General features: G+C 46.0%; 1 protein-coding gene across 1 annotated transcript; it reads right to left on the reverse strand.

The window, feature by feature from the left end:
• Window positions 1-505: 505 nt before the first annotated feature.
• LOC310794884 (uncharacterized protein) lies at window positions 506-26,185 on the reverse strand (the record flags this gene model as incomplete). The annotated part of the gene is made up of 8 exons (XM_083656925.1): window positions 506-5,327; window positions 7,557-7,662; window positions 8,741-9,034; window positions 10,114-10,431; window positions 12,057-12,374; window positions 13,993-14,310; window positions 24,831-25,142; window positions 26,173-26,185. 8 exons carry the CDS (start codon window positions 26,183-26,185, stop codon window positions 3,155-3,157), a joined length of 3,852 nt encoding a protein of 1,283 aa, XP_083513051.1. The 3' UTR covers window positions 506-3,154.
• Window positions 26,186-26,246: the final 61 nt, after the last annotated feature.

Genomic DNA, 26,246 nt, shown 5'->3' on the forward strand with positions numbered 1-26,246 from the left:
TGGCTTCAATTTTGACAAACAGAGCTACCTCCTTGTATGTAACAGATTTATGTGTGATGAATGGCTTACACTTTAGATTAGGGGATGCAGAAAGCCTTGTAAATGAATTGTAAATTATTTACACATCATTTATAACAGGTGAGGAACACTTCATTTACTAAAAGTTTATAGATGACTTACAACACATTTGTATATGTTAACATAACATTTATTAATCATCTACAAATGTATATTCATGTTTTGTAAGTGGTTAGTTCATCATTAACTAAAGGCTTATAAATGACTTAGAAATTAACGTTATAATAAAGTGTTATGAAGCACTACTAGTCCTGTTAATTAAGGGCCATTAATTAATGCTTAATAGGCATTAACCAACCCTTACTTAATGCACATTAGTTAATGTTAATTAAGCATTATTAAGCATAAATTAACCCTTAATTAATGTACCCTTATTGTAAAGTGTTACCAGAATTTCTACATCGATACCGAAAATATTGATACTTGATTCAATTAAATTAATTTATTAAAGAAAGTTTTTCAGAGATAGGTGTGAAATGCACTCTTATTAACAACAAAGATTAAAAATTGACAAAGTGTACATACTGTAGGCTAAAAACTAAGCAAGGATAAACGATTTAACTAAGTAAGTGATTCACATATCAAGCCTCAACATGGAGATGGTGACGGTCAGACAGTTTTCACTTCTTTATCATTATAGAGTCTGACTGCAGTGTGCAGGAAGGACTGCTGGAGGCGCTGTGTCCTCGCAGGCAGCACGGAGAGGGCGGTGCTGTTTCTCATTTGCCTACCAGTACATTGGAGTCTGGTTGGAGGGAGAAGGTCATGTCACCCAGATGCTGGGCTTCCAGTTGCATAGTCTGATCTGATGGACTTTTTTTTTTTTTTTCATTTTCAATACCACGCAGGGGGGTGACAACACATCAAGAAGCATACAAAATAAACAATAATCTAGGCTTGATATAATTCATTAAAAAAGTTGCATTTACACAGCAGATTACACCTGCTCATCAGCTTATCAGAACACTTTGAGCTTGTTGAAGCAACAGATACCCACCAATGGCAGGGAGGGAGAAATCAGTAGTATGTTTGATTTTTCATTAAGAGAAAGCACTGTTGATATTGATACTGTTGCAAATGAGTATTGTATCCATTTCAAATTTTTAGTATTGATTTTTATCGATACTATCGATACTTTTGACAACCCTACTCAATACCTGTATGGGTCATAAATCCTGTAGACACTCAATAATTGAGCCAAGATAGCCTGATATTGCTGTTTGAGATCAGACTACACCAAATACATAAAATAAGGTCGGTCTGAATGCATGTATTTGTTTCTGACTCTGGGAAAGTGGAGGGGAAAAATAGTAAATGATCTCTTTAACCAAATCACACACATTTAGGTTATTCACATTTTTAGCCTGGTTCAGTTCCCTTAACAATCATCAATAAAACCAGGATAACAAAAATCACCAACATCTCAAGTAAAATCTGAATCAAATGCCGGGCCTTTTCATACAGAAGCAATACAGAAAGCAAACCGGATTATAGCAGACATTACTCACCCACAACAGCCAGTGTGAATAGCCAAGACAACAGCAAACAGAAGTTACAACAATACAACACAAAACCACAAAATACAATTACAAGGAATACATGCAAATATACAAATTACACAGTGTACAATCTCAAATAAAACAGCTACAAACTTCAGTTTTTAAAGACTGCAGCAGACTTTTAAGCCCATCCAGAGGCATGAGGCAACCCAGGTTTGCATCTTTCCGGAGATGATTCCAGGACCAAGGAGCATAATAACTAAAAGCAGACTCCCCACATTCTGTGGAAGCGCGAGGAACATTGAAAAGTACTCAAATCTGCACTATTGCTCTGCTAACAATGAAATAAATCATTATTTAGGAATTATAGTAAATGTCTGTACAGTATATATTCAGTGACAGAATGCAATCCTTTGATCTGAAACACTGCAATTTCATATTGCTCAATGACCTTCAGAAAGGCTCAACACAGTGAACAGAATGAAGTGTAAAAACACCTTACTGCGGGTAAGTAAGGTGGTTTTGTGGTTTATATAAGCAAATCATATGACTGACGATTTGGACGACATCTCTCCAGCCACCTTGTTGACCTGTGTTGTCTTCCTTTGTGCATGAACATGAGGGGAGTGGCCACAGCGTATATTTTTTACACCCAATCACAGTTAAAATATATACAAAGGCAAGTAATGATGTCACTGCAGTTGTGGTCTCGGCTGGTCTTGAAATAAAATCCCGAGTCCGGCTTGCCCGAGGCCAGAGACCAAGACCAAGACCAATGGAGGAGGGCGAGTCTAAGACGAGACCGAGACCATCAAAATGTAGTCTAGACCGGTCTCGAGACCAAGACCGGTCTAGAGTACTCCAGTCCAACACTACTCAGCATATACTGCTATGACAGTAATCACCTTTTTAGTTCATCACATGTTACAATGAAACTAGAAAATTGGTAGTTTTCACACTCCTTAGTGATTAGTCAATTAAGTTTGTATGATCCCTATTTTTTGCAACAAGTAGTAGTAATACCATACATAAAATAAAAACAGTACCATATTAACCTGAATCTGGATTTTAACGTTCCTTTAACATATTTTTCATGATCATTTTGAAAAGAAAAAGGTAAAGAGACATAGTTACTGGGCTTTTTCCACAGACAGGGAGTTTGTCTAAGTCTTCTCTCAGGCTAAATTTCTAGGGTGGCGACACTGGAGACAATGTGCCGAGGGCGCAACATGTGGGGTTTATGACATCACTGATGATGTCACTGATGATGTCATGATGTGCGTCACAAATCACTGATGATGTCACTGTTGTAGCACACGCCCCTGATTTCAAGGGTGGAGACTGGAGACGATGGGTCATGTGGGATTTATGACATCACTTTTGTGTCAAACATGAGGAACACCCGCCCGGCCGCAAAATTGTGACTAGCACCGCCCGCCGTACAGCTCAATTTCTAGGGCGGAGGCAACATGTTGTGGGATTTATGACATCACTGATGATGTCACCCATGTACTCCCTTGTCCTATGTGTGTGTATATATTTATAGTTTATATTTATTTATTAGAATGCTATAACAGTTACCTGAGGGGGGTGGAATGTATGATCAGAGGGGCGGAGTTTTTACCTCCATAATTCAGACCGGTACCAAAGAATGGGTAGAGTTTCTCAGTGAAGGTGCAGCCAGTAAAGGAGTAGATAAGAGCTGCAGCATCTACGTCATAAAAGGAGACCAGACCCTCCTCATAATCCACAAACACCCCCACCTTCTGAGGCTTCGTCTTCAGAGAGAGGAGGACAGCAGGGCCTGCAAAAGCTTTGTACTCATTTCCATTTCTCAACACTATCATCCAGAAGCCATTCTTAGGGCTCGCTGTGATTTCTCCCTTCCTGTTGATCGACCCTCTGGCCACTCCTACATCCCACTCAGTCTTCCCTTTAACCTGAACCTCATAGTAAACCCTTCCTGAAGAGAAGCTCTGCTTTCCTAAGACATTGGGAGATTGAGAAAATCTCTCTGGGTTGTCTGGGAGATCCTTCCTTACATCACAATCATATACTTGTTTCCCATCATCAGACAGGATGAGGTCGGTGTGTGCTGTATCAGGATTCAGAGTCACATCTACTTCATACTGCTGGGCCATCTTCATCTCCATCTTTGTCAGAGGGATGAAGTGATGTATGATCAGAGGGGCGGAGTTTTTACCTCCATAATTAGGACAGGGATTGAAGTATGGGTAGAGTTTCTCAGTGAAGGTGCAGCCAGTAAAGGAGTAGATAAGAGCTGCAGCATCTACGTCATAAAAGGAGACCAGACCCTCCTCATAATCCACAAACACCCCCACCTTCTGAGGCTTCGTCTTCAGAGAGAGGAGGACAGAAGGGTTATCAGCAGCTTTGTACTCATTTCCATTCCTCAATATTATACTCCAGAAGCCATCCTGTGGGCCCAGAGTGATCTTTCCCTTCCTGTTGACCAACCCTCTGGCCACTCCTACATCCCATGCAGTCTTCCCTTTAACCTGAACCTCATAGTAAAACCTTCCTGAAGAGAAGCTCTGCTTTCCTAAGACCATGGAATAATAAGAAAATCTATCTGGGTTGTCTGGGAGATCCTTCCTTACATCACCATAATATACTTGTTTCCCATCATGAGACAGGATGAGCCAGGCGTGTGCTGTATCAGGATTCAGAGTCACATCTACTTCATACTGCTGGGCCGTCTTCATCTCCATCTTTGTCAGAGGGATGAAGTGATGTATGATCAGAGGGGCGGAGTTTTTACCTCCATAATTCATACTGGGACCAAAGTATGGGTAGAGTTTCTCAGTGAAGGTGCAGCCAGTAAAGGAGTAGATAAGAGCTGCAGCATCTACGTCATAAAAGGAGACCAGACCCTCCTCATAATCCACAAACACCCCCACCTTCTGAGGCTTCGTCTTCAGAGAGAGGAGGACATCAGGGCCAGCAAGAGCTTTGTACTCATTTCCATTCCTCAACCATATAGTCCAGTAGCCATTCTGTGGGCTCAGAGTGATGTCTCCCTTCCTGTTGATCGACCCTCTGGCCACTCCTACAGCCCAATCAGTCTTCCCTTTAACCTGAACCTCATAGTAAACCCTTCCTGAAGAGAAGCTCTGCTTTCCTAAGACAACGGGACATTGAGAAAATCTCTCTGGGTTGTCTGGGAGATCCTTCCTTACATCACCAGTATATACTTGTTTCCCATCATGAGACAGGATGAGCCTGGCGTTTGCTGTATCAGGATTCAGAGTCACATCTACTTCATACTGCTGGGCCGTCTTCATCTCCATCTTTGTCAGAGGGATGAAGTGATGTATGATGATGGCGATAATCATGATCATGATCATGATTCTTTTTGGGTGGTAGGTGCTGGCTTTCGTTTGAGCTGACTTTCTGAACTGAGCAGTCTCTTTCTTGAGAGGCTCCTTCAGTTTGGTCGATTGGTCTGGACTGCTGCTGGCTTTCATGTGAGCTGACTTTCTGAACGGAGCAGACATCTCAGATATGAAAGTATTGACCTGTAGCTCAGGTCTTCTGTCAAAAATCTTATTGCACATGGGACACTTGCACGGGGCATTAACATCCCAGTGATGTGTGATACAGTTCTTGCAGAAGTTGTGTCCACATGGTATGGTGACTGGATCAGTGAACACATCCAGACAGATGGGGCACAGCAACTGATCTTCAGATAGGAGACAGCTGGCAGCAGACATATCTAGATGCTGAGATCTAAAGTGAAAGTGTAAAATAACAAGACTGTAACACATCATTCTTGAATATTCATATAGAAAATATCAAAGTTAGATTATTGCAATATTGTCAAACATCATTTTGAGGTATGTATAGTTGATCGCACTTCACTTCACAGTCTCAGTGCAAAATTAAAACAGGGAAGCTTCCCATGATCCCATCCACTGTAAAAACTCAGTCAATTTAGTGAAATAATCTAATCTTTATCTATTACACAGTGTACGGTTATGTGTTTGTCGATTTCAACTTAAAAGTCCTTCATGACTTAAAATCATGAGTTCACATCTTGTGACTTAAGATTATGAGTTGAAAAAACAGCTTATAAAGCATTTACTAACACTCATACTGTATAGACTTCACAAAATACATTGAACTCGGTATAACTCTGGAAAATCTTCTTTCTTTTGGTTTGAATGAAGTTACAGATAGAAGCTTGTTATGTATGTATATCTGGTGAATAATCAATTTCTGATCAAATAAAAATAAAAGGATAAAATCTACTATCTATATTATCTAATTTATCTGTGAATTCAAAATCAATAGGCTAAGCTTCCTGATGCAAATGGCAGGTACAATCTAATACAAATAATGTAAGTGTATTGCAGCTGCATGCTATGCTGAACTGTGCATTAAGGTTTGGTTTAGTCATGATTAAATTGAGTGAATTAGTCATGTTCTCACATTCATCATCATTGTAGCTGGCAATCTTTCCTTGCATGAAAAAGGTTTAAAAAAACCTGTGCGTCGTGCGTGCGCGCACGCGCGCACTTCAGTTTTCAACCCAATGTCAGTAAAAGTCTTCAACTGTAAACCTCAATTTATGCTTCGTCTGCCGACACTTTTGAAACGGTCGCCGACAGAAATGAGGACTTGAGTCGACACTTTCAAGTGTCGGCGATCAGTGTCTGCTACCCGGTGAAATGTCTAGTGTCGCCGTCTACGTCATACTGTAGTATCGCACAAGTCTGATTGGCTATATAGACGGCACGCACTTTTCTTTGTTTTGGTTAGGGTCCACCCGCTAGTTTTCGCTCGATTGAAATGAATGAACATGTACCCGCTATTTTTATCAGCCTGTCCTTGATCGTGACCAATTTCCCAGAGAGAGAGGAGGTGAGTTGTGTGTGGTTGTGTGCTGCAGCCAAGTACGTTACATCTTGCCTCCGAAGTAGTTTCACTGTGCATTCCATTCCCTCTCTTCTCTTGGCTGTCTGCTTATAGTGTTCGAGTGTCACGTGACCGTTGAACCAAGGCGAACGTCCTCTGAAGTATAAATGCAACACCATGAGCGACACTTTCTTTTTCGTCTGCGACCATGTGGTGAGCGACACTTTATAATAAGTATAAATTAAGCTTTAGTCCCATTACAAAGGCTGCTGCGCTGCTGCTGTGTTTCATTGTCTCGCTTGCCAGACTATCTCTGTTTAGGTAGCCTGGTATCCAGACCCATATGAATGGCAGTTGTCACACCATGGGTCTGGACCTACGCCCATCCACTGCATTTATTCAGGACAGGTACTGTCCGGGACACCTGATTGGCTGGTCGATGTAGGTGGTAGGACCTTATTAAATAATTAGTGTAATGTGATCTAACGTTAACGATAACACATTGCAGAGTGCTGCTAGCTAGGCTAGCTAGTTGTTAGCACGTTTGTTATGTGGCAGTAAACGCCACTGAATGACCAGTCTGAAATAACTGACAATCAGTTCGAGTCACGCTCTTTCCATAAAGCCCACCAGTTTTGATATCTGTTGGCTAGTTGTTGATATTTATAACAATAATGTGGCTCTAAAACAGTGGTTCCCAACCCTAGGGTCGCGACCCCACTTAGTTTATTTTTATTTTTTATCATTAACTAATAGCTTTTAAATGACTTACTACTGAACGTTGTTATAAAGTGTTACCAAACTTTTGTACGATATAATTATATTTATTGTTGCCTATTATTGTTGTCTTTTTGAAGTTGAATTTGTATTGGGGAATGTGAACCTGTTGGATTCTCCACTAATCAGCAACTTATTATTTAAAGACACACCTGATGGCAATCAAGCACAGAGCAAATCTGATCAAGCAACATGCGAAACACGTAGTTCCATTTTGTAATTAATGTAATCTGTTATTCATTTAAAAAAAAGTGTCAATCCTAGCATCCTGGTGTGCACTGGAATATAGATTTATATTTAAGTACTGTAAGTTTGTTGACATACTTGGTAATGGGTTTTCCACCGTTGCTCTTGGGGGCTTTCCCTTTCAGCTCCATATGTGTCTTGGAGACCTCCTCCACTTTCAGAGCATCCGGAGGTCCAGGAGTAGCTGCAGAGGAGCAGAGCACATGGAAAACATTACAGCACCAGATCTGCCCTTCACTTCACAGCGCTACACGGGTTCCTCATGCAGAGAATGAGAATATGCAGCCACAATCTGAACAATTACTTTCAGGCTATCGGGGATGGATTTAAAGGGAAAGACTAGCGATGACTGTAATTTGACAGATGTTTCTAAAACGGATGAAAAAATATAAAGAAAAGTATGAAATTGATCAGATGGAACAATGGATCTTGGTAGAAAATCATCGGTCTCCCCCTGTCCACACTCGAGGACATCTTTAGGACCCGCTGCCTCCGACGAGCAAACAACATCCTGAAGGATGTGACCTACCCCTCCCACCACATCTTCTCTGTGCTCCTGTCCGGCAGGCGTTACAGGGCCTTCAAAGCCCGCACTTCCAGGCTGAAAAACGGCTTCTTTCCAAGGGCCATCAGAGCTGAACAAACACTCCCCCCCTAGGGCCACCACATCATCTAATTAGATGGACTATACTTTATATATTTTTTATTTTAATATGGTTTTATATTTTTGGTTTTATATTTTTCGATTGGGACTGAAGGACTATGCGTAATCATGCAATAGTCTGACTCTGAGCCACGACGTGTGTGTGTGTGTGTGTGTGTGTGTGTGTGTGTGTGTGTGTGTGTGTGTGTGTGTGTGTGTGTGTGTGTGTGTGTGTGTGTGTACGGCCTTAAACGAGCGCAGAGACGCTAAATTAGCGCTTTTGGGAAGATAGAGCCCGTTGTCTATTCATTTTAAGAATGGCATTTAACTGCATGCTGTATCTCCATCATATAATGTACCAATAACACTGTATTATTTATTCTTTATCAAACTAAATACCCTTTTATTCTTTCAAAATTATAAGAGTTTGTTCTTGAGATAACCGCATTCAAACTTATAATTGCAAGCACGACCATTCTCAGCTACCAGCAGACAGAGTGTGCCCCCCCCCCCCCCCCCCCCCTCAATTGTAGATTTAGGTTTCACACTTTTAGATATTGATATTTTACCAGCTAGAAATCTCCAGTAGGGCCTAATGTAATACCGGTCAATGACTCACCAAAGGAAGACTTGGCGACGATTGGCTCTGCAGGTTCGCTATTGCCGTACTTGTTCCTAGCGCTCACCCTGAAGGCATACTCCTTCAGAGGGGTGAGGTTGTTGGCCGTGTAGGTAGTTTCTTTCACAGTGGCCGACAGAATCACCCACTCCTCTTTGTCCGTCTGTCGCTTCTCCACGATGTAGTTGATGATGGGAGAGCCTCCGTCGTCTCTGGGAGGGTTCCAGGACAGCATGCAGGACTCGTTGGTGATATTGGAGATCTCAAGGTCAGCTGGAGGTCCGGGTTTTTTTCCTGAAGAGGAGCACGTCAAAATTACTCAGTGGGAAGAAGTACTCAGATCTTTTTTCTTAAGTAAAAGTAGAAATACCGCAGTAAAATACTCTGTTGTTACAAGTAAAAGTCATGCATTCAAAATGCAAGTAAAAATACTCATTATGCAGAATGGTCAATTTCAGAATAATACAGTATGATATTATTGGATTATATTGATGGATAAAGGTGGAAAAGATGGGGCTGATTTCCACTCATCTGTATACTGTTGGGTAGCTTTAGCTTACAGTCATCTATAATAATACAGCACTAGTTATTAGTGAATTATATTTTTGCATTAATCTGAATCGGCAAAGTAACTAGTAATTTATTTTATCAAATAAAGGTAGTGCAGTAAAACGTACAATTCAGTATTTCTGAAATGTACTGTAGTGGAGTATAATAATAGAGTCGCGTAAAATTGTAATACTCAAGTAAAGTACAAGTATTTGAGTAAATTTACGTAGTTACTTTCCACCTCTGTAATTGCTGTCTGCAACCCACAAATTCTTTGGGATGTTTCATTTCATCACTTGAACCACTTTCAGCCATTCTAAAATTATTTCCCACCTTTTATGTCACCGTGATCCAAAGGTGTGACCAAGTCCCAAGGTTTCGGAGAGAGATAGAGAGAGGGAGAGAGAGGGGTTAGAATTGATCATATTAACAAAACATTGTCACCTCATAATTTTCACATAAATAACCTAAATAATGTTATTTTTTAATGTGCACCCAAGGGAATATCAAACAGATGTTTATTCATTTTAAGAATGGCATTTAACTGCATGCTGTATCTCCATCGCATCATATACCAATAACACTATTATTTATTCTTTATCAAACTAAATACCCTTTTATCCTTTCAAAATGATAAGAGTTTGTTCTTGAGATAAGCGCATTAAAACTTGTAATTGCAAGCACGACCGTTCTCAGCTACCAGCAGACAGTGTGTGCCCCCCCCCCCTCAATTGTAGATTTAAGGTTTCACACTTTTAGATATTGATATTTTACCAGCTAGAAATCTCCAGTAGGGCCTAATGTAATAACGGTCAATGACTCACCAAAGGAAGACTTGGCGACGATTGGCTCTGCAGGTTCGCTATTGCCGTACTTGTTCCTAGCGCTCACCCTGAAGGCATACTCCTTCAGAGGGGTGAGGTTGTTGGCCGTGTAGGTAGTTTCTTTCACAGTGGCCGACAGAATCACCCACTCCTCTTTGTCCGTCTGTCGCTTCTCCACGATGTAGTTGATGATGGGAGAGCCTCCCTCGTCTCTGGGAGGGTTCCAGGACAGCATGCAGATCTCGTTGGTGATATTGGAGCTCTCAAGGTCAGCTGGAGGTCCGGGCTTTTCTCCACCTCTGGAATTGCTGTCTGCAACTGCATAGGTATGTGAGAAGAGAAGAGGAATTACTCTGTGTGCGCGCATGCGGGAGGTTTCGGAGAGAGATAGAGAGAGAGAGAGAGAGAGAGGGGGCAGAATCGGTCATATTAACAAAACATTTTCACCTCATAATATTCACATAAATCACCCAAATACTGTTATTTTTTAATGTGCACCCAAGGGAATATCAAACAGATGTTGGACCCTATCTGCTGACAGGCGCTATCTCCTAATAGCACTTGCGCACCTGTTTGCGCATGCCTTAAGGCACGGAAGATAGCACTCCACCTTGCGCCGTCCGCCAGGTGTTGTGCCGAGTTTTGCTCCCCCGCCAAGCAGCAAAAAAAAGCATCCCCACATCACGGGAGCATACTTGTAATGATTTATACAGAAATATAACTGTTTAAAAGTGATATAATTGTCTGGTAGACGTGACCTCCCTGATTTCTAGGTTAAAACAACCCCGAAATATGGTTGGGGATCCAATTCTCGGCCGGGATGCGGAAATGTTCACGGCACGTGTCGCAGACGCAAATTAGAGCCGTGCCAAAATCATCTGCGCCCCAAAATGCCTGCGCAAACGGGATTTGGGCGGTCTTAACTACAAGAATTATTCACAGGCGTGGCCAGGCAATGCTGGGCATTACGTCAATCAAAACCAATCAGATTCCCGTCTCGCAATGGCTGTTTGCGCGACGCATGCAATATGCTGTAATTCTCTCCATGTGTAATAGAGTGTACTCACTCATGCGAGGACAGAGAGAGATGGAGAGAGCTTATTGACAGATCGTCTGTGGTGCCAACAACCCTCCGGGTTATGACGGTAAATAGCCTATGTCCATTGTCCAACAAGTTTTCTCAATTAATTTCCCTCTTTGCGATGTGATAAAAGTTTCTCAGTGAGTTATAGTTGATTGCCTTACTGAATTATCTGCTAATACCCAATTTTAGCCGCATAATTTGATGTCCTGGCATGGCAAGGCTGTGCGTAATGATATATCCAAAAGGGATTTTACTTGTACTGCGCTGCGCTGCACGGAGATTATGGTGCGCAACCCAGCGCAGAGAGGTATTTGCGCGTAAGAGGTCCTTTTCAAAGCTCTTAGCGCAAAGTACTTGCGTGCTGCTGACGATAGCATAATGTCATCTATCACCACATTTTAGCGCTGAAACGCCTGCTTTGGCTTGTGGCAGCCAATGCCCAGTACAATTATCACAGGCAGGGCGCTTGTGTCCGCCCCCAATTTGCATTGTGCACGGCCTTAAACGAGCGCAGGCGCTAAATTAGCGCTTTTGGGAAGATAGAGCCCGTTGTCTATTCATTTTAAGAATAGCATTTAACTGCATGCTGTATCTCCATCATATACCAATAACACTGTATTATTTATTCTTTATCAAACTAAATACCCTTTTATTCTTTCAAAATCATAAGAGTTTGTTCTTGAGATAACCGCATTAAAACTTATAATTGCAAGCACGACCGTTCTCAGCTACCAGCAGACAGAGTGTGCCCCCCCCCCCCCCTCAATTGTAGATTTAAGGTTTCACACTTTTAGATATTGATATTTTATCAGCAAGAAATCTCCAGTAGGGCCTAATGTAATAACGGTCAATGACTCACCAAAGGAAGACTTGGCGACGATTGGCTCTGCAGGTTTGCTATTGCCGTACTTGTTCCTAGCGCTCACCCTGAAGGCATACTCCTTCAGAGGGGTGAGGTTGTTGGCCGTGTAGGTAGTTTCTTTCACAGTGGCCGACAGATTCACCCACTCCTCTTTGTCCGTCTGTCGCTTCTCCACGATGTAGTTGATGATGGGAGAGCCTCCCTCGTCTCTGGGAGGGTTCCAGGACAGGATGCAGATCTCGTTGGTGATATTGGAGCTCTCAAGGTCAGCTGGAGGTCCGGGCTTTTCTGCACCTCTGGAATTGCTGTCTGCAACTGCATAGGTATGTGAGAAGAGAAGAGGAATTACTCTGTGTGCGCGCGTGCGTGAGGTTTCGGAGAGAGATAGAGAGGGAGAGAGAGAGAGGGGGCAGAATCAGGCATATTAACAAAACATTTTCACCTCATAATATTCACATAAATCACCCAAATACTGTTATTTTTGAATGTGCACCCAAGGGAATATCAAACAGATGTTGGACCCTATCTTCCGACAGGCGCTATCTCCTAATAGCACTTGCGCACCTGTTTGCGCATGCCTTAAGGCACGGAAGATAGCACTCCCCCTTGCGCCGTCCGCCAGGTGTTGTGCCGAGTTTTGCTCCCCCGCCAAGCAGCAAAAAAAAGCATCCCCACATCACGGGAGCATACTTGTAATGATTTATACAGAAATGTAACTGTTTAAAAGTGATATAATTGTCTGGTAGACGTGACCTCCCTGATTTCTAGGTTAAAACAACCCCGAAATATGGTTGGGGATCCAATTCTCGGCCGGGATGCGGAAATGTTCACGGCACGTGTCGCAGACGCAAATTAGAGCCGTGCCAAAATCATCTGCGCCCCAAAATGCCTGCGCAAACGAGATTTGGCCGGTCTTAACTACCAGAATTATTCACAGGCGTGGCCAGGCAATGCTGGGCATTACGTCAATCAAAACCAATCAGATTCCCGTCTCGCAATGGCTGTTTGTGCGAGGCATGCAATATGCTGTAATTCTCTCCATGTGTAATAGAGTGTACTCACTCATGCGAGGACAGAGACAGCTTATTGACAGATCGTCTGTGGTGCCAAAGACCCTCCAGGTTATGATGGTAAATAGCCTATGTCCATTGTCCAACAAGTTTTCTCAATTAATTTCCCTCTTTGCGATGTGATAAAAGTTTCTCAGTGAGTTATAGTCGATTGCCTCACTGAATTATCTGCTAATACCCAATTTTAGCAGCCTAATTTGATGTCCTGGCATGGCAAGGCTGTGCGTAATGACATATCCAAAAGGGATTTTACTTGCACTGCGCTGCGCTGCACGGAGATTATGATGCGCAACCCAGCGCAGAGAGGTATTTGCGCGTAAGAGGTCCTTTTCAAAGCTCTTAGCGCAAAGTACTTGCGTGCTGCTGACGATAGCATAATGCCATCTATCCACATTTTACCGCTGAAACACCTGCTTTGGCTTGTGGCAGCCAATGCCCAGTACAATTATCACAGGCAGGCGCTTGTGTCCGCCCCCAATTTGCATTGTGCACGGCCTTAAACGAGCGCAGGCGCTAAATTAGCACTTTTGGGAAGATAGAGCCCGTTGTCTATTCATTTTAAGAATGGCATTTAACTGCATGCTGTATCTCCATCATATACCAATAACACTGTATTATTTATTCTTTATCAAACTAAATACCCTTTTATTCTTTCAAAATCATAAGAGTTTGTTCTTGAGATAACCACATTAAAACTTGTAATTGCAAGCACAACCGTTCTCAGCTACCAGCAGACAGAGTGTGCCCCCCCCCCCCCCCCCCCCCCTCAATTGTAGATTTAAGGTTTCACACTTTTAGATATTGATATTTTACCAGCAAGAAATCTCCAGTAGGGCCTAATGTAATAACGGTCAATGACTCACCAAAGGAAGACTTGGCGACGATTGGCTCTGCAGGTTCGCTATTGCCGTACTTGTTCCTAGCGCTCACCCTGAAGGCATACTCCTTCAGAGGGGTGAGGTTGTTGGCCGTGTAGGTAGTTTCTTTCACAGTGGCCGACAGAATCACCCACTCCTCTTTGTCCGTCTGTCGCTTCTCCACGATGTAGTTGATGATGGGAGAGCCTCCCTCGTCTCTGGGAGGGTTCCAGGACAGGATGCAGATCTCGTTGGTGATATTGGAGCTCTCAAGGTCAGCTGGAGGTCCGGGCTTTTCTCCACCTCTGAAATCGATGTCTGCAACTGCATAGGTATGTGAGAAGAGAAGAGGAATTACTTTGTGTGCGCGCGTGCGTGAGGTTTCGGAGAGAGATAGAGAGAGGGAGAGAGAGGGGGCAGAATCGGTCATATTAACAAAACATTTTCACCTCATAATATTCACATAAATCACCCAAATACTGTTATTTTTTAATGTGCACCCAAGTGTTGTGCTCGTTATTTGGGTGAATTTAGCTAGGTAAAATAAAATATTAATAATCCGAAAATTATTAATATTTCATAAAATTATTAAAATATTAATTATGTAATCCTGGATAAGGATTAACCTAGGGGCACCACCTGCAGTGTTGCAGGACCTAATCTGAATCACCTTTAGTCTAATCTGAAATGGGAGAGTTCCTACACCTTAGACAATAGTTCACCACAATTCTCACAAAGTCACTCTGAAACAGTTGAATTCTAATAAAAGTTGACAATATTTATTATATATAAAATAAAAGAGAGGTATTGGCAATACAGTCAATGAATTCAAGTTATAACTAAGTTATATTCTAAACATTTCAATGCATGGTCGATAAGTGTGAGGTAGGGATATTTATCTGCATCGAAAGTGTAAAGCACCGGATGAACACTAGAGGGAGGCAGAGTGTGTGTGTGTGTGTGTGTGTGTGAGTGTGTTCTCGGGCCAAAATGGCGATCGGCCCAAAATGGAGGATAAGGGAGTGTGTTCTCGGGCCAAAATGGCGATCGGCCCAAAATGGAGGATAAGGGAGTGTGTTCTCGGGCCAAAATGGCGATCGGCCCAAAATGGAGGATAAGGGAGTGTGTTCTCGGGCCAAAATGGCGATCGGCCCAAAATGGAGGATAAGGGAGTGTGTTCTCGGGCCAAAATGGCGATCGGCCCAAAATGGAGACTAAGGGAGTGTGTTCTCGGCACAAAATGGAGGTTAGCCGACTAGTAGCTATGTGTGTGTGTGTTTATAGGGGAAAGGTTCGTGCCCGCGCTTACGCACGTGCCCGTGGGGGAGAAAATACGCTGTCTAGATAGAAAAGGACCGCGAGGTACTCGCTTCACCACGGCTAGGGTTAACCGACGTTTAACTGGTGAAAGGAGTTCCCCTCGGCTCATAGACTATGCTAGATCCACTTCAGCGGCTCGGTGAAGAGTTAAATAGCTAGCGTGTAAACACTCAGATTCAGTAATGCAGGTGTATGCAGCACAATTACAGTCAGACACAAACAGTCACAGATTCATTTACAGTATCATATCAGTCTATCATGTATATCTATAGATATATATCATCTAACTCTAAACAATTCTAAGCCCGGACTTGAGTGATCAATTCAGTCTTACTTGGCTTGTTCGCTCAGCTCTGCAAACGCGGAGGCAGTGGTTCGTTACGGTCGGTCTCGCAAGGTTTCTCCAGCAGGGAGGAGGGATGCTCGTGTAGCGGGCGTCCGCTGTCCCGGAGAGGAAGGAGCGGAGGAAGGAGCGGGGGTTGAGAATAGGCAGTCGGACTCAGCTGGCCACGCTGGGTTCTTGCATCTGCTGTCGTCTCAGTGGAGGAAAGGGGGAATCTCACAGCTCGCTTCTTCAGGTTGAGGGCACTCGCCTGGTCTAGGCGATGCGGGTCGGTTTCAGGATATCAAAGCTAGCTTAGCTCTGATGTAGAGGTCGTCAGGCCTGGTTGCGGCCTTTGCTGCTCGGGTTCGAGCAGGGGGGAAGGGCGGTTTGTCTCGAGCTACAAACGCACGTCCTGTCGCGACGATTTGTCACTTAGAACTTCTCAGGTGAGGACCTGTCTGCAGCGAACGCCACATAGGAACTGAAGTTTTCAGGCTTCAAACCTGTATATGTTTTGGGGTGCAGGGCGTGTCTTTGCTGTGGTTTAGGCACACCGATTGGTTCACCTTATCTCGCTGCTGTGGGACAAAGAAGTCGGCTCGGTCCCCTGTGGTTTTTATCACGGGTGTGGTATTCAAATTGGCCAAATGGCTAGGTATGTGGTTGTGTGCTCCCACTGTCTCCACATAGACCAGCCAGTATTCAAACAACATGTCTTTCATTCAATGTCAGTGTTCGTTCAACATGTCTTTCATTTAATATCACTGTTAATTCAATATCAATGTTCCTTCAATATGTCTGGCCCAACATCCCCCCGATGGTTGAAAGGGTGTGTTCTGGCACAGTCTTTAAAGCATCTCCAGGGCCATGCGGCCTGAGGGTGGCAACCCATTGGTTGCCTAGTCCGTGAGGCTGAAAGGAGCAAGTTCGTTAGGTCCTATCTGGGCTCATGTCCGGGCTGATCACCTGTGTCCGGGCAGGACTTTTCTCAAGCTATTCTATCATTCTATATCACACAAACAATACATTCAGATTGTCATCCTATACTACATCACACGAAGCAATACATTCAGATTGTCATACTTCAAGTTTCCTAGGCAGGGCCTGGGCCCGGTTCTCTGTCTTGGTCACTTAGCTCTTCGTTTTTACACGATTTGCATAAGGGGAAGGGAGAGAAGGAGTGTGAGGTAGTGTAATGACCTGGTTACATGTTTGGTGAATGGGGGTCCAGTTGCCTTGGGGCTGAACTAGACTAGTTTGGTCCCTCGGGAGACCGTGTAGAACACCATCTGATTCATAGGCTCAGTTTAGTGACCGTGTCATAGCGGTTGTGTGACAGTGTTTTAGCCTATATGTTCTGTGGTTCAATGATTGGTAGGTTGACAAGGAATCCTATTTCTAGATGCTGTGGATCTATGAAAATTGGGATTGCACTGCCAAGACTATATGCCAAGTGTACCTGAGAGGGCTAGGCCACGGTGGTCGTGGCGGATTTTAAGATTTGTTCAACCAGAGATAGGGAGACTAGGTAGGGGGGTATGTTACCCCCACTCAGACTGGTGACTGAGGAGGATATCTCCCTGTAAGGTCTTGTGTCAAGTCTCTGGTCACGTGCACATAGGTCTTGTCCTCTCGTACTATGCTGGTTAGAGTCTGTAAGGCATGGAGGTTGAGTCTGAGTTACTGGCAGTAGGGCTCTATGTAGCCTAGGTTAGTGGTTAGTGCATACTGGCGGAGTGAGTGGACATGCACCTATCCTGGCTACCCTACTAAGTCTCGTTCACTACCTCTGTGGTGGGGCTTGCCCCCCCCCCTTTGGAGGTGTGTACAAGCTGTTAACTGACACTCCCAGTGGCTGCCGCATCAGCGCTGGGTCAGGTGCATGCGTCGGGTTCTGCACCAGAGTGTTGGTTGAACGATTGTCCAACTTAAAGAAAGGAGTGCCGCGCATCGTCATGTTTTGTTCTCTGTGCCGGGGCAATGGCTGGGAGAATGCCTGCCTGCCGGGCAGTTTCTGTCCCGGGCTGATGGCCAGGCATACGGGAACCTTCGCGGTTCGAGCGGGAACTGACGCGCGGGTTTCGTTTGCGGAGAATGCGGGGAGCAGTCGCTCCTGTTTGCACAGGCGGCGGTACAGCTCGGGGCTAGCGGTGGAAACGTAGCGTGCCGGCAGCGATGTGCCAGCTTCCTTGATGACAGCGACTTGTCTGTCTGTGCTAGGCTGGCGGCCAGGTGACGCCCATGGCTTTGGCGTCTGAACCTGAGCCCAAATGCGATTGCTGGAGCAGTCGATGATTGGGACTAGCCGGTCCAGGAGATCCTGGCCAATGAGGAGCGGTTCGGTATCGAGAGGGCTGATGTGAATGGGGTGGCGTATAGTCATCCCCTGGAAGGTGATGTCCAGCAGAGCACGCTCAGCAATGGGGGTTTGGTCTTGTGTGTAGCTGGTGATGCTAACATCACAAGGCTCAATCCGAAGTGGCCTATTGGTGGCGTGCATGGCTATGCAGACCTTCTCGAAGGTGTTGGCACTCATCAAGCTGATGGAGGCTCCTGTGTCCACTAAGGCGAGGGTGCGAGTGCACCCCCCTACCACCACTGGGGTGTAGATGCGATGGGCGTTGCCCTTGCGGACAAGGTTGCCCATGAAAGTTAGAGTAGGACGGTTTGGTGAAGCCTGAGAAGGAGACTTAGGAAGGGGTCTGGTTCTTCGGGGTCCCCTCCGCCTGTTGACAAAGCGAACTTTGGCAGGTGGCGGAGGTTCCCCCCCAAGTCATGCGACCGGGGTTTTGTCTGGCTCCGGCGGGGAGCCAGCTGGTTTGTCTTTTTCAAAGAGCATTTTTACCGTGTCAGCTAAAGCGTTCAGCAGTCGGGTCGACTGGTCTTCCGCGGTTGTTCGCCTGTCTCTACCGTCGGTGTCGCTCCCTGACTGGTTCTTATGCTGGTTGGGTTTGTGTGATTTCTTACCTGACTGGTCCTGGTTCTGCCAGGGGCGTCCCTGACTGGGGTAGTAAGAGTTCCCTGACTGGTTCTGTACCCAGTCCTGGTTGTACCAGGACCGTCCTTGACTGGGGTGGTAGGAGTTCCCTGGCTGACTTCGTTCCCACTCCTGGTTCTGCCAGGGCCGTCCCTGGTTGGGTCTCCCCCCCTTTCCCTGCTTCCTACCCCTACCTCGATGGCTGGGCTGTCTGTCTTTTAAGTGTGAGGGTGCAGGGCGTCGAGGAGCGGTTGGCTTCCGGACCTGGGGCACCTCGTCGCCCTCTAGGGTGAGACGGTCAGGTACTGGCTTCTCTACGCTGTAAACTGCTCTACGCTGGGCTTCCTCTTCATCAGAGTAGTCTTCCACTGAGTAGGCTTGGGGGCTCTCTAGGTGTTTCCTGGTTGGCTTGGGTCGTGCTTCCCATGCCAACTGTGCGTACTGTCGCGTATAGCTCAGTGTGGACTGGAGGAGCCTACAATGAGTTTCTACACCGGAGCGTATGCTCTCGTGCAGGTTTGACATGTACGTGAGGAGGAAATCCCTATCTCCCTCCCCCCCCCCCGATGGGGGGGCCTCTACCCTGGAAGTAGGCTGCTGACAAGCGCCTGAAGTACTCTCTGGGATCTTCGTCTACTTTCTGTTTGATGGCCTCGGCGGCCCTTCGCGCGATGATCGGGTCAGAGTATGGGCGGTACTCCTGTCGGAGGGCCCGGCAGACGAGTCGGTAGCTCTTTTGAGTCCGACTGGGAAGTACGTCTATGAAATCGCGGACGGTGCTCGTGGTGGTCTTCCAGACCAGCCAGAGTCTCTCACGCGTGGTAGGTCGCTCCAAGTTGGTGAGGTAGCGATTGACGTCTCGTAGGTACCGATCGATGTTGGCGGCACGGTGCGCCGGGTCAAAATGTTCTATGTCCCTGGCGAAGGACTCGATTCGCCGGTCACGGACATCTCTTTCCCGCGCGGTGAACGCTGGCTCGGAGTCGGACGACGATGAGTCGTTGTGGTCGTCCGCCCATAGGCCACGCCCCATGTGACCCGAGAAGAGGAGGGGCGTCTCTTGGTAGTAGCCTTCGCTCCTCTTACTCTCCTGGCCATGCCGATGTCGCTCCTCCCGTGGGTGGGAGTCGGCGTGGCGTTCGTCGCCCCAGCGGTCGTCTGCCCGCCGTCCCGTGGGCGGGAGGCAGTCGTCCGGGCGGTCGGTGCGGCGTTCGTTGCCCCAGCGGTCGTCTGCCCGCCGCCCTGTGGGCGGGGTGCAGTCGTCCAGGCAGTCGGTGTGGCGTTCGTTGCCCCAGCGGTCGTCTGCCCGCCGCCCTGTGGGCGGGGGGCAGTCGTCCGGGCATGAGTGCGGGGAATGGTCGCGCCTGTATCTATTCCCCCCCTCCTCTGGTGGGGGGGAGACTTCGGTCCTACTGTCCTCGAAGTGTGGTTGTCCCCAGGCGGCCTTTTTGTGGCCACTCTCACGGGTTAGCGACCCCCCTTGTTCATGCCTATGCGACGGCCTTACGAGCGTGGACTCGTATGGGGGGTGGGGTCCCCCGACCCCCCTGGGCTGGGACTCGGGCATGGCGGGCGTGTCTATGGTATATAGTGAGGGTTCGACCTCACCACCGGACCCGTCGCGCGATAGCGCTGGTGCAGCAGGCGTCTGGGCAACGTGGGATGAGGATGCCTGTGGAGGCGGGCTTACCTGTGGCCCCTGGTCATGGCCCTGTCGGTGAGGGAACGAACACGCAAGCTGGTTGGCTCCATACCTACCTGTTTTTCTTTTCTCCTCCTCGCTCTCTAGGTCCGCCTTTTGTTTTTCCAACTACGTTGCTCGCTGGTCCAACTCAGCTGCTCGTTCCTGCAGCTGTGCGTTGGTTTTCCTGTCAACTGTTTCTCTGTGGAGAACAAGATAAAGCATATTGGGTCCCCTGGCCTCACTGGGCTGGGACCCGAGTACGACGGGCGTGTCGATGTCGTATGGCGAGGGTTCGGCTCCACTACCGAACCCGTTACGCGGTGCAGCCGGCGTCTGGACGCCGTGCGATGAGGACGCTTGTGGAGGCAGACTTACCTGCCTCTCTTGGTCTTCGTTTGAGACCTCCAGGCACGCATTTTGCCTGTCCAACTCAGTTGCTCGGTTAATGTGGAGAACGAGATAAAGCAGCTCTGACAGCATGGTGCAGTTTACCGTATCTGCACTTTTCATGGCGGCTGCTTTTCCTTCCAACATTTTCTCACATTCTTCTTCTGTGAGCTTCCGCAGATGTTCGATCTGTCCTCTCTCAGGAGGAACCGCGTTCATGAGCGCTTCATGTAACAGCTGGTCGGGCGAGGCCGAGTGCTCTGCAGCAGCACTCTGGCCGTTGTGCTGTGACATCTTACCTGCTAGTCAGTGCACTTCTTAAGCTTAGGTGGAGCTCGTACCTGTAGCTTGAATGTCAAATAACTTGTATTTGAGAGGCAAACGTAAAATAGGCTTGTAGTCAAACTGTGTTTGCGAAAGTCCTATGGTTGAATTTTAAATATAAGCAGGTTTTAATTCAACTGTAGTTGCCTAATGTTAGGAGTTAGTAGCTATGCAAGCTTGAAATAAGGGGTTCTTAAATCAAAACGATTGAACTGTGTTAGATCGTCTGTGTCAGTTTGAATCTGTGTCAGTCTGAGCGGTGGTAGCTCTGTCTGGCTCCGCTCGTTCTGGCTGGAAGCTGTTTTGGGAGGTTATTAGCATTCAGTGCTTAGCATGCGCTTACAGTGCATACACAATGCAATTTAGGTAATTCAGTGTTTCAGTCAAAATTGTGATACTTGTGGTAAACTCTGCCTGAAAGATGCCTCGGGCGGGGCTCCAAATGTTGTGCTCGTTATTTGGGTGAATTTAGCTAGGTAAAATAAAATATTAATAATCCGAAAATTATTAATATTTCATAAAATTATTAAAATATTAATTATGTAATCCTGGATAAGGATTAACCTAGGGGCACCACCTGCAGTGTTGCAGGACCTAATCTGAATCACCTTTAGTCTAATCTGAAATGGGAGAGTTCCTACACCTTAGACAATAGTTCACCACAATTCTCACAAAGTCACTCTGAAACAGTTGAATTCTAATAAAAGTTGACAATATTTATTATATATAAAATAAAAGAGAGGTATTGGCAATACAGTCAATGAATTCAAGTTATAACTAAGTTATATTCTAAACATTTCAATGCATGGTCGATAAGTGTGAGGTAGGGATATTTATCTGCATCGAAAGTGTAAAGCACCGGATGAACACTAGAGGGAGGCAGAGTGTGTGTGTGTGTGTGTGTGAGTGTGTTCTCGGGCCAAAATGGCGATCGGCCCAAAATGGAGGATAAGGGAGTGTGTTCTCGGGCCAAAATGGCGATCGGCCCAAAATGGAGGATAAGGGAGTGTGTTCTCGGGCCAAAATGGCGATCGGCCCAAAATGGAGGATAAGGGAGTGTGTTCTCGGGCCAAAATGGCGATCGGCCCAAAATGGAGGATAAGGGAGTGTGTTCTCGGGCCAAAATGGCGATCGGCCCAAAATGGAGACTAAGGGAGTGTGTTCTCGGCACAAAATGGAGGTTAGCCGACTAGTAGCTATGTGTGTGTGTGTTTATAGGGGAAAGGTTCGTGCCCGCGCTTACGCACGTGCCCGTGGCGGAGAAAATACGCTGTCTAGATAGAAAAGGACCGCGAGGTACTCGCTTCACCACGGCTAGGGTTAACCGACGTTTAACTGGTGAAAGGAGTTCCCCTCGGCTCATAGACTATCCTAGATCCGCTTCAGCGGCTCGGTGAAGAGTTAAATAGCTAGCGTGTAAACACTCAGATTCAGTAATGCAGGTGTATGCAGCACAATTACAGTCAGACACAAACAGTCACAGATTCATTTACAGTATCATATCAGTCTATCATGTATATCTATAGATATATATCATCTAACTCTAAACAATTCTAAGCCTGGACTTGAGTGATCAATTCAGTCTTACTTGGCTTGTTCGCTCAGCTCTGCAAACGCGGAGGCAGTGGTTCGTTACGGTCGGTCTCGCAAGGTTTCTCCAGCAGGGAGGAGGGATGCTCGTGTAGCGGGCGTCCGCTGTCCCGGAGAGGAAGGAGCGGAGGAAGGAGCGGGGGTTGAGAATAGGCAGTCGGACTCAGCTGGCCACGCTGGGTTCTTGCATCTGCTGTCGTCTCAGTGGAGGAAAGGGGGAATCTCACAGCTCGCTTCTTCGGGTTGAGGGCACTCGCCTGGTCTAGGCGATGCGGGTCGGTTTCAGGATATCAAAGCTAGCTTAGCTCTGATGTAGAGGTCGTCAGGCCTGGTTGCGGCCTTTGCTGGTCGGGTTCGAGCAGGGGGGAAGGGCGGTTTGTCTCGAGCTACAAACGCACGTCCTGTCGCGACGATTTGTCACTTAGAACTTCTCAGGTGAGGACCTGTCTGCAGCGAACGCCACATAGGAACTGAAGTTTTCAGGCTTCAAACCTGTATATGTTTTGGGGTGCAGGGCGTGTCTTTGCTGTGGTTTAGGCACACCGATTGGTTCACCTTATCTCGCTGCTGTGGGACAAAGAAGTCGGCTCGGTCCCCTGTGGTTTTTATCACGGGTGTGGTATTCAAATTGGCCAAATGGCTAGGTATGTGGGGGTTGTGTGCTCCCACTGTCTCCACATAGACCAGCCAGTATTCAAACAACATGTCTTTCATTCAATGTCAGTGTTCGTTCAACATGTCTTTCATTTAATATCACTGTTAATTCAATATCAATGTTCCTTCAATATGTCTGGCCCAACACAAGGGAATATCAAACAGATGTTGGGCCCTATCTACCGACAGGCGCTATCTCCTAATAGCACTTGCGCACCTGTTTGCGCATGCCTTAAGGCACGGAAGATAGCACTCCGCCTTGCGCCGTCCGCCAGGTGTTGTGCCGAGTTTTGCTCCCCCGCCAAGCAACAAAAAAAAGCATCCCCACCTCACAGGAGCATACTTGTAATGATTTATACAGAAATGTAACTGTTTAAAAGTGATATAATTGTCTGGTAGACGTGACCTCCCTGATTTCTAAGTTAAAACAGCCCCGAAATATGGTTGGGGATCCAATTCTCGGCCGGGATGCGGAAATGTTCACGGCACGTGTCGCAGATGCAAATTAGAACCATGCCAAAATCATCTGCGCCCCAAAATGCCTGCGCAAGCGAGATTTGGGCAGTCTTAACTACCAGAATTATTCACAGGCGTGGCCAGGCAATGCTGGGCATTACGTCAATCAAAACCAATCAGATTCCCGTCTCGCAATGGCTGTTTGCGCGACGCATGCAATATGCTGTAATTCTCTCCATGTGTAATAGAGTGTACTCACTCATGCGAGGACAGAGACAGCTTATTGACAGATCGTCTGTGGTGCCAAAGACCCTCCAGGTTATGATGGTAAATAGCCTATGTCCATTGTCCAACAAGTTTTCTCAATTCATTTCCCTCTTTGCGATGTGATAAAAGTTTCTCAGTGAGTTATAGTTGATTGCCTCACTGAATTATCTGCTAATACCCAATTTTAGCAGCATAATTTGATGTCCTGGCATGGCAAGGCTGTACATAATGACATATCCAAAAGGGATTTTACTTGCACTGCGCTGCGCTGCACGGAGATTATGGTGCGCAACCCAGCGCAGAGAGGTATTTGCGCGTAAGAGGTCCTTTTCAAAGCTCTTAGCGCAAAGTACTTGCGCGCTGCTGACGATAGCATAATGTCATCTATCACCACATTTTAGCGCTGAAATGCCTGCTTTGGCTTGTGGCAGCCAATGCCCAGTACAATTATCACAGGCATGCGCTTGTGTCCGCCCCCAATTTGCATTGTGCACGGCCTTAAACGAGCGCAGGCGCTAAATTAGCGCTTTTGGGAAGATAGAGCCCGTTGTCTATTCATTTTAAGAATGGCATTTAACTGCATGCTGTATCTCCATCATATACCAATAACACTGTATTATTTATTCTTTATCAAACTAAATACCCTTTTATTCTTTCAAAATCATAAGAGTTTGTTCTTGAGATAACCGCATTCAAACTTATAATTGCAAGCACGACCGTTCTCAGCTACCAGCAGACAGAGTGTGCCCCCCCCTCCCTCCCCTCAATTGTAGATTTAAGGTTTCACACTTTTAGATATTGATATTTTACCAGCAAGAAATCTCCAGTAGGGCCTAATGTAATAACAGTCAATGACTCACCAAAGGAAGACTTGGCGAGGATTGGCTCTGCAGGTTCGCTATTGCCGTACTTGTTCCTAGCGCTCACCCTGAAGGCATACTCCTTCAGAGGGGTGAGGTTGTCGGCCCTGTAGGTAGTTTCTTTCACAGTGGCCGACAGATTCACCCACTCCTCTTTGTCCGTCTGTCGCTTCGCCACGATGTAGTTGATGATGGGAGAGCCTCCCTCGTCTCTGGGAGGGTTCCAGGACAGCATGCAGGACTCGTTGGTGATATTGGAGCTCTCAAGGTCAGCTGGAGGTCCGGGCTTTTCTCCACCTCTGAAATTGCTGTCTGCAACCCACAAATTGTTTCGGATGTTTCATTTCATCACTTGAACCACTTTCAGCCATTTCTAAAATTATTTCCCACCTTTTATGTTGCCGTGATCGAAAGGTGTGACCAAGTCCCAAGTCAGTCTCAATGTACATGTAGATTACAAAGTCAAGTCCATGGGCCCTATCGTCATAAAAGTGGTACGCTAACCCAAATCACCAGTTGATCCACTTCAACTTTTGTCATAGGACATATTGGACTCCTCAGAGAAAACACATGATCAAAGCCTTTCCCAATCCTTTCTGTTCCTTCTGTCAACCGGAACAAGTCGGAACTTTCTTACACATGGTTTGGGAATGTGAACTAGTTCAAGAATTCTGGAATAAAACAACTTCAATAATATCAGACTTAATTGAACACCCACTTCCTCTGGACCCAATACTTTTATTAATTAATGATGACTCTAAGCTAAATTTATCGGGGAAGCAGAGGAAAATTTGGCTGGCTGGCCTAACCGCAGTCAAGAAAATGATAGCCCAAAGATGGCTTCCCCCTCACTCACTTAACATTCACAAATGGCTGGCATACTTTCGTGATATAGTAATGCTTGAACTCTCCACTGCGAGGGTTAATAGAGCGAAGTCCTCAACTCTTGAACTCTGGAGAGATGTAGCATCTCAGATCTCTGACTTAATGACCTCAGTGCATCAGGAACCAGTGCCCCAATAGCGAAGTGTGAGACAGTTACTTTAAACAAGAGACTGCGGGGGGATGGGGGGTGGGGGGTTTGGGGTGGAGAGGGTGCTCTCCTATATTTTATTTCATTTTTATTTCTTTTTGTTTTGTGGTAAATACGAAATCGATGTCACTCAGCACATGTTCTGATGGGTATTGGGGGGGTGATATGAGTGGGCAGGTGGGATGAGGGCTCATGCATCCTGGCTAATGTCTGTCATTGATGTCATAAAAAATTGATCACAAAAAAAAAAAGTGGTACGCTGATTTTAAGCACCAATGTTGGCCTCAAAGACCAAGGGGAGACCCTCACCCTCCAATTCCATTCTACCCGAATCTAGTGAGTCAAAATAGATATGGTGAAATAACTTCATAAACTATCAATGT

This window comes from Poromitra crassiceps, assembly GCF_964638095.1.
Source record: "Poromitra crassiceps genome assembly, chromosome: 20".
NCBI lineage: Eukaryota > Metazoa > Chordata > Actinopteri > Beryciformes > Melamphaidae > Poromitra > Poromitra crassiceps.